The sequence below is a fragment of the Acartia tonsa genome, chromosome 13 (genome assembly GCF_053477335.1).
Source record: "Acartia tonsa isolate MP-2025a chromosome 13, ASM5347733v1, whole genome shotgun sequence".
NCBI lineage: Eukaryota > Metazoa > Arthropoda > Copepoda > Calanoida > Acartiidae > Acartia > Acartia tonsa.
The window spans coordinates 38892958-38914182 of NC_137272.1; the positions used below are offsets into that span (position 1 = coordinate 38892958).

Here is a 21225-nt window from a genome sequence, read left to right on the forward strand (position 1 = left end):
TGAAATCCCATCGTCTTCGTTCAATCAATCAATGTATAAAAAATTGTTGAAAAAACGCGGCATTTTTTAAAACCCCATCTCAGATTTTCATGTTCTCTAATAAAGTGAAACTCGAGGCGGGCTAAAATAACGAAACCCCCAATCCATCCCCTCCCCTCCGACTGGATGAACAAACTGACCAATAAATAAGATTGATGTTAATAGCTACTCAAATTAACGACAATTTTTTTGCCTTGTCATAATATCCCACGAATGGTCTATATTCATTCTTCCATGCAGTAGACAAAATTTATATTTTTGTTGTTTTATATAAACTTTTTTTCAGCCGCTAGCATCTAATTTTTATACGCTTACATCTTTTTAAATTAGACATATAATTTTTAAATTCATATTAAAACAGTAATCTAAAATTTCAATTGTATTTTAAGCTATGTACAGTTACATAAAGATAATTTAAATAGTTATTTATCAAAAATAATTTTATAATACATTAAAATCAAGACTTTTTAAATGACATATATGATAGTTTGTTTTACATATTTATTTAAGCTCAGTTAAATTCTACTTTTTTTTGACAAAATTAAGCAATCTTCATGTAGTTAAAGACTATAAAGCTTAATTTTACATTTAAATAAAGGGAAAGTAATGATAAGGCAATGGGTTATAATTATGTCTTTTTCAGATTTAGAAATAAGGGGGAAAACACTTAATTTACATCACAAAAAATTGCATATTTGTAGAACACTTAATATAAAATACTTTCATGAACTTAAATCTTTCTGATATATAAATTACATATATTTAAAATCTTTATCACAGAATCAATCCAAATATAATTGAGACAAGTTTAGGGTGGCTCAATTTTAAATCTTAGATTAGGGTGGTCCCTTATGGCGTCTCAGCAAATCCTTGGGATCTATTACAGTTGGCTTAGGCATGTTGACAGTTACAGATTTCTTGATCTCAAAATTGTCCCCGGTATAATAGGCTTCAATACTTAGCAGTTTCTCCCCCGAACCCTCCTCCTCTCCTTCTTCCCCTTCCCCTTCTTCTGTGGACGCCTCCTATGGTAAATTACACTCTTGATTACAAATATTCACATAAAAAATAGCCAATTGTGCATCTTTAGAAAATGACGTGTTTTATCTGTACTCATTAATTGGTCAAAAAGATTATAGTAGTATGCAATAAGTAAAATGGACAAAGATGTTCTTGTGAATTAGACAACAAATAATCATAAGTGAGCTTGAAACACAGGCAGAACACAACATGTAACATACCTATAGAGTAGTTTTACTACTTAAACTACCAGTTAGATATCTACCTTTTTAAAGTCACGATTAAACACTTCTAAAAAAATTTCAATAAGAATTTAACTAGTTTCATTCCTAGTCCCCCACCCAAAATAGTTATGAACCCTCCTGGACCTATAGAAAGTGTTACTTTAAAGGAGAACCATATCGGTCCAGAAGTTCTTAAAGTACAGAAACACACAAACATCCTGTTGTTTTGTTTTATATAAGGATTCAAATATTATAATCAAAAAGTGTTCCTTTTCGACATCAACTGTTACTTCAACGTTGACATCTTTGTTAGCAGTTGTCTCTGATGTTACATCACCTAAAGAAATATCATTATGCATTAGCATTCATGAAAAAACATTAGCATTTCCAAATATCATACTTTTTTCATAATCATGATATAGTAAAATAGATGCAATTTGGATTATCATAGGAATAAATTAAAAACAAAAAGTATTGTAAAATAAACAAATAAATTATTTTAGAAATATTTGGGGTTAAGATACATCTTCAATTCTTGTGTAATAACATAATCATAGAGAAAATAATAAAAGAGAGGAATTGAGGTATTTGAAGGACTAAAATAGGCAGTAGGCCTAGAGGCCTATATTGAGCAATTGCCGCGCTGAATTTTTATTGTTATTCCACCACTTTTCAAAATGGGAATACTTTAAAATTAAATGTAATTTCAAGACAATTATAGTTACTGTTTGAAGCATACATCTGATTTTTATAGAAATATTTTAAATTATTATCTATTCTGATGAAACTTATTGAAAGGATATAAAATTATCATTATTAATTTCTCATGAATTTGCTACTGACTTTAATCATTACACACATTATTAGTTTATAAGATTTATATTGCGTTCTATTTAACTTTTATTTCTTAATAAATAAACGTTTTTACAAATTAATATAAACATTTGACTGTAAATCATAATAATAAATTTTTCAGTGCCATCTAGCTTTGGATATAGAACTAGAATATCAAAGCGTTCATCTATTTTTATTTTTGTCTGTATTTTTCTTGTTTTGGATTTTTGTCACTAAAGGGCCAAACCCTGAGGGGTAAATAAGATCACTTGAAAATGTTAAAAATATTGTAAAAACGAGTATTGTCTTAGAAAGAACATAGATAGCATTACAGATTATTCACTTATTTAGATTATTCAGTTTTATTTAATATTTAGCCTTAGTTTTATGTATGTCTTTGAAGTAGACAACTAGCGAACCTGGTGGCTGAGAGCTAAACTATTAATTTTTTATTAGTAAACATTTTAAAGTTTTATCATGTTAATTAGATTTAAATATTACATATAGGCTAATTTGAAAAAATTAAATTTTCGATCATAAAAGGTAGATCCTCCTATTTTTAAACTAGGTGAAACATACTTTTCTGCCGCACCAAAACATCAACTGGCTTTTTGTTTTTTTAAGATTCTATATCAAATTATATTTTAAATATTTTCCTTCAATTTTTTTTATGATTGATATACAAAAAGCCAGTTGATGTTTTAGTTTTACGTCTGCTAGATTTTCTTTAAAAATTTAGGTATGGGGAAGTAGTATTTTACCATGAAAAGGGGGTGAGTATTCATGCTCTTATCTTTTTTCCTTATGAACATAATTAAAATGAAAACTATTGGAAAGACATACATACCTGAAGAAGTTGTGGATCCAGATGCCCTTTCAGAAGTCCCCTGAACTCTGGAAGCTTCTGGTTGGCTAGAACTAGATCCTGCCCCCATTTGACCGGGACTTTCCACTTGTCCAGAGCCTTCCGATTCTCCTGATCCTTCCCCGTCTGCTTCTATTCAGAAAGAAGGATAGATAAAGAGCAAAAATTAGCAATTCAAGCCCTTTTTTTTATCATTTCTTCAATTTAATTGAAAAAGTTTAAGAAAGCACAAATAGAGCCTAATAGCGGCTACGCCTCTAGAGTCCTTTCTAAGGTCATGTTAAGAAGTGTTGGGGTGTAGGACAATTCTAGGGGCAATTTATCATGGTTGGAGTCACCCTCCACCAAAATGGTTATTACAATTTCCAGAGCCTTAAAAAGCTTCACTGTAAGGCTTGTTATTCAAGCTCTGTACATTGCACTGATCTACAGTAATACTATAAATACATCAAATGCTGTTCTAATATAATCTATTCCCTCCCTGCTTCAGCTTCAAACTCCTTTGTCTTCTCAAACTCAAAGACTTTCTGCAGTTGATCTAAAACATACCTTTGTATTAGTATGTTAAAAAGGGGGGGGGGAGTTTTGACACATTTGCGTAAACCGATTGTATAGGCTTTATCTTTGGACTGAGAGGATAGGTTATTAAAGATAAAATCATTCTTATATGATGAATTTCCCCCAGATTTTAGACTTTTTCGATAGGCCTCCAGGTTCCGGAGCTACAGGCCTCCAGGTGGTCTCTATACAGGTAAAAATTAATATAAATTTTTTTTGAAGAGTTAGAGGTCAACTTATAAAACAAAATATGCATTTTTTTTTAATGTTATTCACATATTTGAAGAAAAACTTACATGTTTTGTTTCATAAGCTTACATCTAACTCTTATTTTTTCTTTCATTTTTACCTGTCCAGAGATCACCTGGAGGCCTGGAGCTCCGGAACCTGGAGGCCTATCCAATCTTAAATCTGGGGGAAATTCATCATATAAGAATGATGTTATACTTAATAACCTATCCTCTCAGTCCATAGATAAAGCCTGTACACACGGTTTATGCAAATGTGTCAAAACTCCCCCCCCCCCCCCTATTTATCAGTAATATAGATAGATATAATTAAATCCATTGACCTCTAATGACGTGAACACATTTTTGTGTGGATAAGAGGAAAAAATTTATCTCCCTGCATGGTGGGGGGGATTTTTTGCGCTTTACTTCATATCTAAGGTAGACAACAACAAAAAAGTGTGATTCTTATTTTAGGTTAGGTTAAGTAATGGCTAATTGAAAAAGGAGGTGAGGGAAGGGGTGAGATAGGTTTATGGTACTATAAATCTTATCTTCATTTGGTTTAGTATTATCATTATTTATGGACAGGTGGGGAAGGATCAACTCAATTATTTTAATAGAAACATTTAATTTCTACCTGTTGCTGGCTGGGCCATGGACTGAAACATTGACCACAGGGAGGTTTTCCTCTAGAAAAATATTTTTGATAAATGATAATTATTCTGTTTATGTAAGTCATTAAATTTAAATTTTCAAGGTATGCTTTAAAAAACTACGTATGTTGTTTTTTTTGCAATTGTGTAAGGGGGGGGGAAGTTTGTACACTTATAGGAAATGAAATTCAGTACCAAAGTTTGGGAGGGTCGTATGGGCTTGTTTTTAAAGTTATCAACCTAATTCTTTTTGTAGGCTCTCTTATATGACTTGATATACACGTATTTCTTTGAAAATTGAATTTCGGTACTTTCCTTCTAGGGGCTTGTGGAGCAAAAGACCCCCCAAAACACTAAAAATATGAGTTCTGACCTTATTTTTAAAGATATCGACCTGATTTTTTCTTTATAATACTTTTTTAACATATCCCAATCAACGAACCATTACATATTTCATTTTGGGACTTTCCTTCTAGGGGCTTGTGGAGCAAGAGACCCCCAAACACAAAAATATGAGTACTGGGCTTATTTTTGAAGATATCGACCTGATTTTTTTTATAATACTTTTTTAACTTAACTGAATTAACGAACCATTACAGATTTCATTTCGGGACTTTCCTCTTAGGGGCTTTTGGAGCAAGAGACCCCCAAAACACAAAAATATGAGTACTGGGCTTATTTTTGAAGATATCAACCTGCTTTTTTATAAAAAAAATAATATTTAAACATAACCGAATCTACGAACCATTACAGATTTCATTTTGGGACTTTCCTTCTAGGGGCTTGTGGAGCAAGAGACCCCCAAAAATCATAAAAATATGAGTTGTGGGCTTCTCTTTTAAGATATCAACCTTATTTTTTTATATAATAAAAAATACTATTTTAACATAACCGAATCTACGAACCATTACAGATTTCATTTTGGGATTTTCCTTCTAGGGGCTTGTGGAGCAAGAGACCCCCAAAAATCATAAAAATATGAGTTGTGGGCTTCTTTTTTAAGATATCAACCTGATTTTTTTTATATAAAAATACTATTTTAACATAACCGATTCTACGAACCATTACAGATTTCATTTTGGGACTTTCCTTCTACGGGCTTGTGGAGCAAAAGACCCCAAAAACACTAAAAATATGAGTACTGGGCTTATTTTTAAGAATATCAACCTGCTTTTTTTATATAAAAATAATATTTAAACATAACCGAATCTACGAACCATTACAGATTTCATTTTGGGACTTTCCTTCTAGGGGCTTGTGGAGCAAGAGACCCCCAAAAATCATAAAAATATGAGTTGTGGGCTTCTTTGTTAAGATATCAACCTGATTTTTTATATAAAAATACTATTTTAATATAACCGAATCTACGAACCATTACAGATTTCTTTTTGGGACTTTCCTTCTACGGGCTTGTGGAGCAAAAGACCCCAAAAACACTAAAAATATGAGTTCTGGGCTTATTTTTAAGAAATCAACCTGATTTTTAAAAAATAATACTGTTTTAACATAACCAAATTAAGAAAACATTACAGATTTCATTAACAATTAACAATTAAGGATTTCATTTTGGGACTTTCCTTCTAGGGGCTTGTGGAGCAAAAGACCCCCAAAACACTAAAAATATGAGTTCTGAGCATATTTTTTAAGATAACCTAAGAACTCAATTTATTTTGTTTTGGAGGTGTTTTACCCTACTTTCCCCTAAAAGGAAAGTGCCAAAATGAAATTATTGGCTACTTAGTTCAAACATGTGAAAAAAGTTTTCATGAAAAAAATCAGCTCAATATCTCTAAAAATATTTTTTGGGGGTCTTTTGCCCCACTAGCTTCTAGAAGGAAAGTCCCAAAATGAAATCCTTAATTGTTAATTGTTAATGAAATCTGTAATGTTTTCTTAATTTGGTTATGTTAAAACAGTATTATTTTTTAAAAATCAGGTTGATTTCTTAAAAATAAGGTCAGAACTCATATTTTTAGTGTTTTTGGGGTCTTTTGCTCCACAAGCCCCTAGAAGGAAAGTCCCAAAATGAAATCTGTAATGGTTCGTAGATTCGGTTATGTTAAAATATTATTTTTATATAAAAAAAAGCAGGTTGATATTCTTAAAAATAAGCCCAGTACTCATATTTTTAGTGTTTTTGGGGTCTTTTGCTCCACAAGCCCGTAGAAGATTCGGTTATGTTTAAATATTATTTTTTTATAAAAAAAGCAGGTTGATATCTTCAAAAATAAGCCCAGTACTCATATTTTTGTGTTTTAGGGGTCTCTTGCTCCAAAAGCCCCTAAGAGGAAAGTCCCAAAATGAAATCTGTAATGGTTCGTTAATTCAGTTAAGTTAAAAAAGTATTATAAAAAAAATCAGGTCGATATCTTCAAAAATAAGCCCAGTACTCATATTTTTGTGTTTTGGGGGTCTCTTGCTCCACAAGCCCCTAGAAGGAAAGTCCCAAAATGAAATCTGTAATGGTTCGTTGATTGGGGTATGTTAAAAAAGTATTATAAAGAAAAAATCAGGTCGATATCTTTAAAAATAAGGTCAGAACTCATATTTTTAGTGTTTTGGGGGGTCTTTTGCTCCACAAGCCCCTAGAAGGAAAGTACCGAAATTTAATTTTCAAAGAAATACGTGCATATCAAGTCATATAAGAGAGCCTACAAAAAGAATTAGGTTGATAACTTTAAAAACAAGCCCATACGACCCTCCCAAACTTTGGTACTTAATTTCATTTCCTATAAGTGTACAAACTTCCCCCCCCCTTGTTTCCGAGTTGGAATCATACCAATAACGAAATTAATTTTTTCAGCTGTCGTTGGGGGGCAACATATAGTAAATTTGACGACCTCTCCATTTGCCCCCCAAATAATATTTAAGATTTATTTCACTTGTTGGTTATACCATATACCTGGGTTTTTCGTCCATTGACACAAATCCCCATTCCCCGTATCATTACAAATTGCCATCACCCCTAGACGTCTTAATTTAAAAATGTTTTTGCCTTTCACATAATCCTAAATTGTTGCCACAGGTCTTATACAGCAGCGAATCATTTTATTGTATTCGAGTAAGATATGGCTCTTAATTAGAAATATATTAATATTAGGAATACTTATGTAAAGAGATAAAATATCTAAACCTGATCTCTATCATTGTGAAACTGAGCTTCTTCAGGAAAGGCTTCAGCATTTTCATTATCATCATACTTTGTGGTAACTTCATTTTCATCAGACTCAAAAGCAGTAGATAAACCATATTCCAAAATAGGCTCTACAATTTTGTGCTCGATCATATCTACAAGAGAATCTTCAATTTTTTCCTCTATTAAATCAAGACGAGATATATCATTTTTGACTAAGTTATCGTTTATATCTCCATCAATGTGGTCTGAACGAGAAATATCATTTGTGACTAAGTCCTCGAGCATTGGTGCTTTGTTTTCATCACTGTTGATTAACCTTACAATTTTGTTAGTGTCCAAGTCATCAAGATTTGGTGGATTTTTTTCAGAAGTATCACTAAATCTAGAAATATCATTTGAGACAAGGTGATCTAGAGAAGAAGACACTTCATGATTGTCACGAGCAATGTCATTGTCAACCAAGTCATTAATAGAAGATACTTTGTTCTCATTTACGTATCCAAGAGATGCAATATCATTTGGGAATAAATCAATTTGGGGAGATAGTTTTGAAACATCAATGTCACCCAGAGGTGCTATTTTGTTCTCTTCAACAGCACTCAGAGTGGGATTATCATCCACAGGAATGTCACCAATGGGAGAGACATCATTTTTGATAACATCACCAATAGGAGTTTCTTGAAGAATCAATTCATCAGAGGAAACAAAGTTTCGTCCAAGTGATGTTAAGAAACCTGAACAAAATCATATCCTTATATAAAAGCAACAGGATTTGTATCAGTGTGTGTGTGTCCGTCTCTAAGAATCTTACTAACTGCTGAACCAATATGGTTCTCCTTTATAGTGTAGCTTCTCATAGGTTCAGGAAAGGTTTATAACTGTATCAGGAGAAGGTACCACAACCCTACCAAGAAAAATCACCCATAAAAAATACACTCCATAATTTTTTTTTTACTTTAAAAATTTAAAATAGGTGGTGGGGACTTCTTCCACCTCCCACCGTAATAGGTCTAAGGGGGCTTAGCCGCTAGTTATTAATATACTACTCTGTTTCAGTCTAAAACTTTAGAAACATGAATGTATTTTGTGTTTTAAGGTATCCTATCAACCTATGTCAATTTTTAATGCCTTATTTATTTGAGAGTGTTGTATCATAACATCTTCATTTTGAAAATGAATCATAAATTTTATTATTATCTCTCCTATGACTTAAAAATGTATCAATGTACAAAAAAAAGTTGTAAAAAGAAGATGGTCTACTAGGACATAGAAGGAATTTTAGTGAGGGAACTTTATAGAATATTTTTTGCCTGTTTGCAAAGCAATTCAAATTGTTGTAACCTTGTGAGAAGTAAGTCCACATTTCACTAGCTTGTTGTACTGTTTCGGCAATTGGCTCAATTGAAGATATCTAAAATAAAAATTGATTTTAATTTTCTTCATTTAAAGTTTGTTTAAAATTCAACATGCTTTATTTCAAAGATTTTTTAAAACATAAAAATCGGCAACAATTTACATTAGGACAGACAGACACAAACAATTGATGAGTAATTTCAAAAATCTACGTTTTAAACGGCAGCTGAGAAAATGAATTTGCGCAATTTAACATGAAATAAATGATAGAGAAGCTTTTATTTTTATTTCTAATATCAGATTCAGATTGTCAGATTAAATAGTACAGAAATAAAATATCTTCAATATCTATCAAGGAAAAAATACATGATATATCTATTTACTTCATATTATGCTAATATTTAAGTAAAATATTTGTAAAATATATATAGAACAAGGATGACAACATCCAAAAAAGCGAAGCACTGAAACGGTAGGACAAACGGACATTAACACTTAAAAAGTGTCAGAACTGAATAATCAAAATATAAATGTATTTGAATCGGAGCAAAATTGTAAGTAAATTTGTTGAAAACTACTTGATACAGGATAATGTTATGGACATACATTTTTAGGATTTGATTATAGAGTGGCTTTGCTTATAACAATATACTTTGTTGTCCCAGAAATCAACATACCAAAAATCAGATCACTCGGATGATTAAATCACTTAAAAATTTGTTGTTAAAAAAAAAAATTAACATGTTTAAAATGGACGTACGGACATTCTTATTATAGTTATATAGTTGCTACGCTTTCTAAATCGTACCTAACTACTAAAGGAATCACCATGCAAAGTTTGAAATCGATAGGACAACTCTAACATGCCTATATTAACAAAAAAAGCTATCCGTTTGTGACGGACGTACGGACCGACCCTAATTATAGAAAAGCTTCGCTTTTAAAAAGGACAATCTAACATAGCAGCAATTTAAAAATATATCCATGAGATCAGTAGACTCCTATACAGAAAATATTTAAGAATATTAAAGGAAACTTAAGGACAAATTGGTCATTGGAAAGAAATCAAAGTAGCAGGTTCGTCGTATTTTCACAGTAGCTTTTGATAGGTTATTTAAGGTCAATGTTAATGATTGTCCTGCAGGGACTAGAAATATGAGAAAAGCTACTGTGAAAATACGACGAAACCCGCTACTTTGTTTTCTTTCTATTATTTGACTAATTATATCAATATCGAATTAAAGCAATAAGATAACTTGTTTATAGTACTTTGGTTACTGTGTAATTTACAGTCCAATGTCCCCCCCCCCTCCTTCCCTGGATAATAATGCTTACCGCCGCATCAGAAGCATACTGGTATAGCTCAGCCATTGGTCCTTCCAGCGGTTGTACCACCTCCACTTCAGAACCATCTAATATTAAAAAGACAAGAATGGATGCTGTAATCAAATTAATCTTAAATATCGTACAGGTGTGACAAAATGTTGTTTATTTAGAAAAATTAAAAAATTGGTAAAACAGTAGGTAGGTCTTTTAAAACTATGATCAATATTAAATTTCTATTTTTTACCTTTTGGTATCCTACTGGCACTGTTGGAAGCTCCATTTCCAGCCCCAGAAAATGCCATGGTGAAATCTAAACAAGGATGACAACATCCATAAGTAGCGAAGCACGCACAAAACATTATGGATGAGAATACGGACAAGGAAATTTAAAGAGCATTTCTTAAAATCAAGAAAAGATTTATTAGAAATAAAATCACGAAACCTTTCTAACGTATTTTTATATTTAGTATGACTGACACATTTATGGACAAAGTTGATTACATACTGGATGCTTCTTGGTATAGGAAATCTTGAATACTCTGTCATGTATTTCGAATAGCAGCTGAGAAAATTACATTTGTCCCATAGCTTTACGGACTGACTGATTGACTAACGGACGGACAGACTGACAAAGTGAATTATAGAGTAGCTTAGCTATTAAAAAGGTTAACACTAGAAATTATCTACATTAAAAAACAGTTAATAAAATTGCCAAATTCTTTCAAATATTAATAGTCTTATTAATTTGAACAGAATAACTTGAGTTTTCTAGATTACAAACAAACAAGGATGACAACATCCATATTTAACGAAGCATAGAATATAAAACCAATTAGTAAAAAAGCCGAAAAAATTAGATCTTCGAAGCTGTTATGATAGTTCTGTATAATGACTTACTTAGCCAGGGTGTGTTGGGCATAATTGCACGCGACAACTGCTGAGGGCTGGTTCCTAAATAAATAAAAGGTCACGGATGAAAACCTTCAAAATAATCAAGGTTGTGCTCACGATTTGGCTGTGAAGGAGGGTATAAGCTGTTGAAAAAAATTTGCCCGCTTGAGAGTAATTGATAAAAATCTTTATTAAAATTATAAGTTTGACTTATAAATTTTTAACGTAAGTATGTTCTAGCTTATTTAGTATGTCCTAGACACTAACACTAGAAGATTGTATAGTAGCTTCACTACTATCATCCCTAACCAAATTACATTGTCAATGAAGCCTAAAATTTTAAGTTTGACTTAAGAAACTTAAACTGAAGATTTTTTCTATCTGGCTAAATGTATTCAGAATAAGGCTCACAATCTAAAACTAGCAACTTATAGAGTAGCCTTGCTTCAAAAAAAACCTAATCCAAAGAACGTACCAGTTATACCCATAGCCAAAAGAGTTGCAACTATGACAACAGCAAAAATCAACTTTTTACTATAAAAAATAAACACAAATAGCTAAATTAATTTAAAGATGTAAATAAATTGACCAGAAAATAAAAAAAAATATCCTAATATATAAATTAGTTAGGTTTTTTGTCTGTGGCTTAAGATTTTGATAATTTAAAGAACCGATTAAGTTCTCTCTTTTAGAAAAGCTTCAAGTTCACATAGGTCTCCATATGATTTTAGTCTACTAATTTAGAATGGTTTTATACTATTTCATGTCCCTTTAAATAAAAAATCTCTTGATGCTAGAGGTGCAGACGCTCTTATAAAAAAAATGGATAAAAAAGAAATATCACCTGGCCAGAAATCCAAATACTCCAGCTAATCCTCCAATAACACCTCCAAAAATATGCTAAACAAAACAAATATAAAACAAGAACAATTAATTCCCCTAGTTTCGCAGCATTAACAAGAGTATAGTTGTTTCTAGTTAAATATAAAAAGCATGTAAGTTTGTTCGCCTAAGCCGATTAAGCTGTGCTTCTAAAGAATACATTTTCAGCTATTTTTTACACGGGTGTCAGAAAACATTAGTAATTCTCTTAAAAATCCCCTGTGAAAAACTTTTTTTGTGACCACAGCAGGATTAGGGTGAAATTAGTACGAAAAATTTGAGGGAAAACTTCATATACTGATCTTCAATTCTAAAATTGGCAGATTTATGCATGAATGATTGAAAATGAAGTTTTTACCTTGTCTGTCCTTTTAGTTCTTTCTTCAGTGTACACAGTTTGTTTTATTGTCTTATCTCCAACCTCAATAAAAAATAATTATAATAGCTCAGAATTAAACAAAAGGAGAAAATGTAGGAAGCAACGGATAAAAGGGTAATTACCCCCTCCCCCACCCCCACGTAATTATTTTTTACTTATTTAACTCTGCCCATCCCCCGTCCACAAAAAGTACAAAGCTTGGACGTCCTTGGTAGGGTTTTTAATTCTTAATATTTTTTCTGTACATCATCTTTTATACAACAAATTAATTTAATTACAAAGAAAAACTTACATTTGGGTCATCTGATGGAATAGTTAAAAAGTATCTTGATCTTATATCATAGGACGGACTGAAATAAAACAATTAAGAATTATTTAATTCTACTATTATATAATTAACTAGCGGCTTCGCCCCTAGATTCTAGGGGCTTAGCCAAACAAGGAAATGTAAAAAAATGATTTGATTATGTGAATTATTTCATTTAGTATTACCTACCCAGCGGAAAAAATTGCGAATGGGTCGCAAATTTTCGCGAATAAATGGCAAATTCACCCAGCCGAAAAAATAAGGAATGGGTCACCAGTTCTCGAGAATAAATGGCGAATTCGCAAAATATATGAGAAATAAAAATTCTAAAAAACTTTAAAAAAAAGAAAATAGCCTAAAACCACCACAGGACCAGTAGGTATATTCTCTGAAGAGTAGAATCAAATCGGTTCAGTGGTTACTGAGATCTTAAGGGACGGACGGACAGACATCAAGCTACATAATTTATTACTTTATATAAATTCTCAGAGATTATGTATCTAAAGAAAATCATTTTATTTAAAGGGAAAAGTAGGTTGCGGGTAAAATCCGTAAACGTTGTGAGTTTTAAGTTAAAAACAGTAGTAGAACGATAAAAATTTAAGTTAACTTTAAAAATTTGTTTTTTGTCTATAGTTCTTTCCAATAAGAAATACACATATTTAGTGAATATTATCGTTCTACTACAATTTTTAAGCCTTAAAACACACATCTTTACGGATTTTATCTGCAACCTACTTTTCCCTTTTTCTCTTGTCAAAATAAGCAGTTTAGGTTGATTTTTTGTACATTTTTTATTTCAATGTATTACATTAGAATGTTGAAGAAATTTTTTTTTATCTTAATAATCTCTATTTGACTAGAAAAGTGTGAATATCTAACCATTTTTAATTTCATTTCTTCAACAAAACAATTAAAAAAATGGTACCTTAATTCAAACTTGGAATTAAAATAGTCTTTTTCTCTGAGTGGGAAGGGAAAATCATCATCATCACTAAAACGAAAATAACAAATATCTAAAAATCTAAAAATCCATAAGAGTAAAGCTCAGATCACTGATATTTGAATCTAGGGATTTGCAGTTGATAGCATAATTAGTGCAAATAATTTTGCATAAAATTATCATAGAAATTAAAAATAATTTTTGATGGCCAAAAAAATAAACAATAAGTTACTAAGGATTTTATGTAGATTGCCTCCCAAAGGTCGAAAAGGGCTGTATAAAAGATATTTCAAACGTTCCTCCCCCACCTAAAAAAAAACTGGCTTACTCAAAGGATCTGTCAATAGGACCATGATCAACTAATTCATTTTCCTTCTCAAATAGATCATCCATGTCTTTCCAATCATCCATGTCCTTCCAATTGTCAGCTTCACCTTCCACATATGATAGGTCTTCTACACAGGAATGAAGATTATAGTTACAAATAAAAATAATAAAGCAAATTAAAGTTAATATTTTACCATGTAGTTTTCAAAATATCAAAAATTGAAATTAATTGCCTTGGAAGGTTTAAATTTAAACATTTATGTGACCTGCTACCTAAGTGCAATTAAGATAAAATATCATCTAAAGCATCTCTATGCTAATCTATATTGAGATATTTGAATTTTTGTTATTAAAGTCTATTATATCATGATTTAAGTAACTTCCATAAGAGCAGCCAAGATTTCCTTGCTTCTCTATAAAAAGCCAAAACTATTTTCAGGTAAAATATAATGATCATTCCTGTTGCTGAATCTGATGGTTCTTCGGCATAAATGACTAGAACAGAGTCGTTTTCTTAATGAGAATATCAATCATTAAAGTTGTTGTGCTTAAAAAGACACTTTTTGTTCCTAAAGGGAGGGGGCGGAAGTGACACATTGACACATTTTGAAACCAAAACTAAAAGTCAAAGGAACTCAACTAAATAAAGAGTTACAGCTCTGAGATTTGGCATGTCAGTTGTTTTAAAGAGGTACAATATGGACACTTTTTATTTGCCTTTTCTCGCCTAGACAATTTTCTACAATCTAAGATATGCTTTTTTCACAAAAATTTCCTTTATATTTTCACTTGACACTTGTAAGATTTTACACTTGTAATTTTTTTTAATATTGACATGTTAGAAATATTAAAAGTGTCAAGTGAAATTTTTATGAAAAAAAAGTTTATCTTAGATGATTGAGAACTGTCTAACTTAGCGAAAAAAAGGCAAAAATATCGGCAGGAAACTGAAATTTCCGGCAGGAGCAGCGGTTCCGCAGCCGTTTCTTCACAGTTCCATATTGTACCTCTTGAAAGCAACTGCCATGTCAAATCTCAGAGCTTTAACTCTTTATTTAATTGAGTTCCTTTGACTTTTAGTTTTGGTTTCAAAATGTATCACTTCCGCCCCCTCCCTTTTCTACAACTCAAGGCATGCTCTTTGTTCATACATTCATTTTAGTTTTACTTGAACGAATTAGGTATTGTTTTATTTAAACCTAAAAACTCCTAAAACATAAAAATTTTACTTCTTTAACTTTCAATATTCCAATTGATATTTTCTACTTTATTTGTATAAAAAGTGCTTTAACTCGTTGTTTGATTGCCTGTCTAAATTGTTAAACTTCGCTTTTATGGATGTTTTCATCCTTGTTTTATACTATAGTTCAGAAAAATAAAGTTAAAATGGAAGGGGTCATTATTGTAATCAAGGTATTAATGACAATTGGAAACATACCATAAATATTTCTAGAATGAGCCTAATTAAAATAAATATCAATCTTTATTCCAGTTTTTACAGGGGGGCTATGCTAAATTAACTTGATAAAATTGTTTTTAATCTCTTTCATACCCAGTAACATAATTTTCAATAATCATCCCTAACTTTTTAATTATTACCTTGATTAATATTAATCTGATCAGTTTCTCCAGTATCTACATTTGAGTCATCTAAATCTGGTGTTGCTGTAGATATATCATCCTTAGAATCATTTGATCTACATTATTTTTAGTAGGTAGAAAAGTTCCCTAATGAAAAATTCGGTAAGACATCATTAGAAACTGCACAACACAGCCCAAAAAACAGGTTAGAATTACCAAGAATGCATAAAAAAAAGGACAAGTACCTATGAGAAGTTAAATTGTGAAGGAGAACCATTTCGGTTCAGTGGTTAGCGAGATCCTTTAGTACACACACAGATCCAATTACTTTTTTTATTAATTTGGCAGCTGTATGGACCCTGATTATGGGAGAGGTAGGTTGTGCTAAAATTCCGTAAAGGTGTGAGTTTTAAGGCTTAAAAATAGTAGTAAAACGATAATATTCACTAAATATGTATATTCTTTGCTGAATAGATCTATAGACAAATTTTATCGTTCTACTTCTGTTTTTAAGCCTCAAAACTCACACCTTTACGAAATTTTAGCAAAACCTACCCCCCCCCCCCCCTTTTTAACAAAATAAATATTTTTTTCTTAATTTTCCACTGCACATTTAATGATGTAAAGAAGCTTAAAATTAATGCGCTTTTTTACCCACCCTTGAGGAAAATTGTCAGCAGTTTTAGTTTCACTTTTGTCATCAAGGTCATTTTCAACAGTTGAAGCAGTAGAGACTTCCATTGCTTTTGATTTCAACAGATTTTCTTCCTTAAAAAGAAATACAAAATTAGCAATGAAAAATATACAACAGGAAAGAATGATAAAAAAGCACAGTAAACTATGATACAGAAAAAAACTATAAACAGTTACTGGAGTGAGAATGCATTAACCATTTCCTATAGTATAAACTCGTTCTCCAATTCATTAGTCTAAAAAAGATAAGGTTCTAGAAACATCATCTATTCTTTATCATAAGTTACATGTATAAATATATATCCACTGTCCTATTTGCTAAGAAAGAAATGTGCCTTGGTCTATAAACAGGCAAAGTCTATGCTTTCAGAAGGTTGGTCATCAAATATTGTTCCCTTATTGCTAAAATATAAAGAAAATATGCAATAACACAGCAGCTCTATTCTACAATCATCCTAACCAGTAATTCAGCTTTGTGTTTAACATTGTGATAATTTTCCCTCAGAACTTGTTTGTAGTTGAAGGAAGGTGGCTTTACTTCTGGAACATTCTATCAAAATTTACTCATTATTCTAACAATTATGATAAGTAAATTATACATTTTACTGTGATGTTGTATGTTTTGAGTTAATCCCCCTCTAATAAAGTAAATAGAGGGAGGGTGGGTGTGGAAAATGTGATTTGGGATGGTATACGCGTCATCATCGTGTCAAGAGTCAAAGATCCTTATTTCAGGAAAGCTTAAACTAGTCCAGGTTTTAGTATATTTTTTTGGGAAAATGGGGATTAAACCCAGAAAAAGAAGTTGTAAAATAATTAAAATTAATTTTTAAAAACTTTGAAGCTTTTTTCAATAATGTAAATTCCTGAATCAAAGGCTGCTCTGTAGCTGTTTCTTTTTCGACTTCTTTATTTTCTTCATTTTCTTTTGATTTCATTTTTTCTAGAACACATTTTATATCCATCATTAAAAAAATCTAGGAATCTAAAGGGATATGACAAAGGCCGTCGATAAATAGATGTACAGTGTATCAAAGATTATACACAAAATTAACACTTCTGTAGATTAATATTAGTTATGGAAATGCTTGGACATTTAACTTAATGTAACAACTAATTAAAATTCAATAAAAGTCCCCAAAGTTGTTGAGATAACGAATAATAAAACATTTTTATAAAACTAGGGGACTTGTATAATAAACTGCCAAATGCCCCCTTCCTCACTGATAAAATCAGCCTTTTTCGCGCATTTAGGTTTACAGCGATATTTCAACCAATAGATAATAATCATTTGTTTAACAATTTTTTTCCTATCTTTGAATTATAAAATCAACTTTTTTACAAGTAAAAATTGATTCATAAAAGTTTACCTTTCAATTTTCCAAAAATATTTTTATCTGAGAACATTGAGTGTGTACCCGCCATGAAAGACTCCAAGAAACTGTGCGCATGTTCCAACTAGAATTATTAAGACCAATTATGTCAACAAGGATAGTAATATTCATAAGTAGCAAAGCGGAGAAATGATAGTTGGAAAAACTGACAGATGACCTAAAAAGCAGCTAGCTGTTCACTGATCATAAATATAAAAAGCAGCTAGATGTTCAGTGATCATAAATATAAAAAGCAGCTAGATTTTCAGTGATAATACATATAAAAAGCAGCTAGATGTTCAGTTATCATAAATATAAAAAGAGTACAAAATCATGAAAACTCTCTAAAAAACGTGTCTTACAAATGTTTTACTAGATGCTCTTTGGTAAGGGCTATCTTTACAAAAAAAGGAATTCAAAGGTCCATCTCAAATAGCAGACAAGAAAATCACATGAGTTTTTAACAAAATGAATTAGGTAAACAGAAGCTCCTTTAGAAAAGCAGGTACATTTCTTTATACAAAGTAACATTTTGTCACCTTAATTTTTTATAGCTTTGCTACAATTGTATATTTTCAATTTTCATCTTTGTTATTAATTATATTTAAATTACCTAACCATTTTAAACGCAATTTACAAATCGCTCTCCTTTATTGGCATAAAGCATAAAAAGAGAAAACAATGTAATACATTTGTTTGACAACTATGCTATTTATGATTCTAGATAAAAATTCTGGTTAAAGAATTATCTTACCTGTTTTGAATTGTCTTCTTTTCTAGGATCAGACGAATAGGAACTATTAATAGTTAAACTACTCATTAAGAGTAGCTTAAATATAAAAACAAACATTTATTGCTTAATTTAAATCTAAAAATAAAAGCCTAATTACAGGGGTGGTTAAGGTGTGTGTAATTTTCTTTGTATGTCCCCACACAAAAAAGCCTTCGTGACTAAAAGACAAATTGTTTTATTTTAAAAATCTTTCTTTGACAGATTACACCGACAGCCAAATAATATTGATAAACTTAAACAATTCCCATAAATATCTAAACCATCTATCTTAAATCGTATTAGAATAGAATACAATTTTTTTTATGTTTCACTTATTTGTTTTTCTTATGTACTGCGAAAAAGAAAAGTTTTTCAAAATGCTGTGTTTTTGCACTTGTTTGATAGATTAACGACAACAAGATTCTCTTTTCAATATTCTTCATTCATTCATCCTCTATAAACCAACTAGAGGCTTTGCCCAGAATTTTTTTTTTTTTTTTTTTTTTGGGGGGGGGGGGTTGTGGATGCGGATGTCCCAGCCCACAAGAAAATAGCTTAAAACCACCACAGGACCAAAAGGTATATACTCTGAAGAGTAGAATCCGATTGGTTCAGTGGTTACCGAGATCTTTGTATTTAAAATATTCATCCTATTCCACAGCCAGTCGCCGTTTCATGAATATAAGCGGCAAAAGCGAAACAAATCAGCAACCACTGATGATCTGCTTTTGACACCATCATTATGATATGATATCAGATACTGGAAAGAAAACGATGTAGCGGGTTTCTGGGTTATTTTAGGTTAGGTAAATGTTAAAGATTGTCCCGTAGGGTTAGAGCCTTCCGCAGGGGTAGAAATAAGAGAAAAGCTACTGTGAAAATATGACGAACCTGCCACTTTGCGTTCTTTCCAGGATCTGTATAATGACAAACAGCCAAGCAGCCTTCCTTTAATTTTGTATTTTCATTTTATTCAAAATAATAGCCAGTATAACCAGGGATAAGCACAATGTCCGATAAATACTGTAAATCCCCAATGATGATTCACAAAATTACCCCTTCTGTATATTAAAATTAGTGGTTGAAACGTTTGAACGCTCAACTTAATAACTAAACCAATAAAAAAATTATTAAAATCACTAAGTTTTGAAACCATCGATAAAAAACGTTATCGTAAAACTTTGAGGACTAGTATAATAAACAGCCCATTGTCCCCTCTCACTCTCTGAAGTTAAAAAAGATGAAAACAAATTAATTTCATTACACTTTCACATATCAACTTATGATTTAATTTCTAGATAAATCTGTTAGTATTATCTGGTCAGCTGTGTCGTACTTAATTGAAACAGTACAAAACAATAATACAGCTGATTTTTTGTTATGGTAAGCAGAATAGTCAGAGATGGGTTTTTAAAAGATGAATGCCGCGTTTTTTCGGCGTTTTTTAGATATTGATTGATTGAACGAAGACGTTAGAATTTCAACAGAGTATATAACTTAAGAATACTGAATTTTAAATTTTTTTTTAGCAATTTTTATAATGTCTAACACAGCTCTAAAAAGATGCATTAATTAATATGCAGCAAAAATGGATTGAAGATAATTTGTTTTTCTTCTATGAAGGCCGTACCAACAAAAGCGAATTAATTAAATAAATCGTTGTATACTCTTTTAGATTTCGCGAATGCCGCGCTTGTTATTCATAGCGTAAAAAATGTCGAAAAAACGTGGCATTATCTTTTAAGAACCCAGCTCAGGGAGAGAGGGGACAATGGGCTGTTTATTATACATGTCCCCAATGTTTTATAATAACGTTTTCTAATTCGTTGGCTTAACAACTTTGGCGACTTTAGTGAATTTTGATTAGTTGGTTTATTAAGTTGAGTGTTCAAACGTTTCAGCCACTAATTTTACGCTACAAAAACGGTGATATGAAGTATCATCATTGGGGATGTACGTCAATTTATTGGTCATTGTCTTATCTTATCCCTGATAATAGAACTTTTGTAATAGATAAAATATAGATACATACTCTCTAAATCAGCCAATTGGAAAACAATGGATGAACAATCCGGCCATCTTATTGGTTATAAATTGTACAGATTTAAATGCAAACTGGTTTTCTTTTCATTTATTTCGTACAATGAGTCAACTATAAATAGTTTTATTTATAAGGATAAAACAATTGCTAAAATTCTTTATCGTAAAATGTACAAAACATATATTAAGCAATAGTCAGCTATCAATAGTGGAATTCTTAGGATAAAGTTAGCTTCCGGAATACTATATCATCAAAACATGTCTTCGCTTGTAAAAAGATCGTCGTCTTATTAGATTTCCTTTTTAATTTTGGCGGTTTATGGGGCCAGATCGACCATCTAGATATACTATTTCATTTGATAATACGTACTTTTCTGTAAAAAAAAAACAATTCAACGAGCTAAACTGTGTTCGTATATGTTCAAAGAGTTCAATCAAACTTAATATATTTTAGGGTAATTTTGTATGTATTAAAAAATAGTCTATAGATCGCGCAAATTGCTGATGTCTAGAGAGAAAAAGAGATCTCGCTAATCGCTGAACCGAAATGGTTCTCCTTTACTGGGTAGCTCCTCATAGGTCCTAGGATGTTGGTGGCCTCTAGGGCCGGGGGGTAGCCCCTAGTTATAAGATATCGTAAACTGCTCGACAGACCATTTCACAATTAACAGGAAAATTTTTAGGATCCGAATTTAAGGGTACATTAGACTAGAAAATTATACTATAAGTTTTATTTACAGGTTTTTTCATTATTATACTAACAACTTTGGGTACTTTTACGAAAATTAAGAAATAAAAA

At 31.3% G+C, this 21225-nt stretch overlaps 1 protein-coding gene across 3 annotated transcripts; it reads right to left on the reverse strand.

The window, feature by feature from the left end:
• Positions 1-617: 617 nt before the first annotated feature.
• On the reverse strand, positions 618-18526 carry LOC145303780 (uncharacterized). Of its 3 annotated transcripts, none has more exons than XM_080145391.1 (23): positions 18369-18526; positions 17612-17699; positions 17108-17184; positions 16702-16791; positions 16207-16316; positions 15567-15664; positions 14427-14462; positions 13969-14095; positions 13626-13691; positions 12683-12740; positions 12370-12432; positions 11974-12029; positions 11605-11663; positions 11136-11189; positions 10483-10548; positions 10248-10324; positions 8901-8970; positions 7557-8293; positions 4408-4459; positions 3464-3520; positions 2965-3114; positions 1551-1620; positions 618-1062 (listed from the first exon to the last, which is right to left on the reverse strand). In XM_080145391.1, the coding sequence occupies exons 1-23, from the start codon at positions 18462-18464 to the stop codon at positions 876-878; spliced, it is 2544 nt and encodes an 847-aa protein (XP_080001517.1). In that variant the 5' UTR covers positions 18465-18526; the 3' UTR covers positions 618-875. The 3 variants fall into 3 exon arrangements, with proteins under 3 accessions (XP_080001517.1, XP_080001516.1, XP_080001518.1); XM_080145390.1 differs by having other exon boundaries at positions 619-1062; positions 14427-14480; XM_080145392.1 differs by lacking the exon at positions 14427-14462 and having other exon boundaries at positions 625-1062.
• Positions 18527-21225: the final 2699 nt, after the last annotated feature.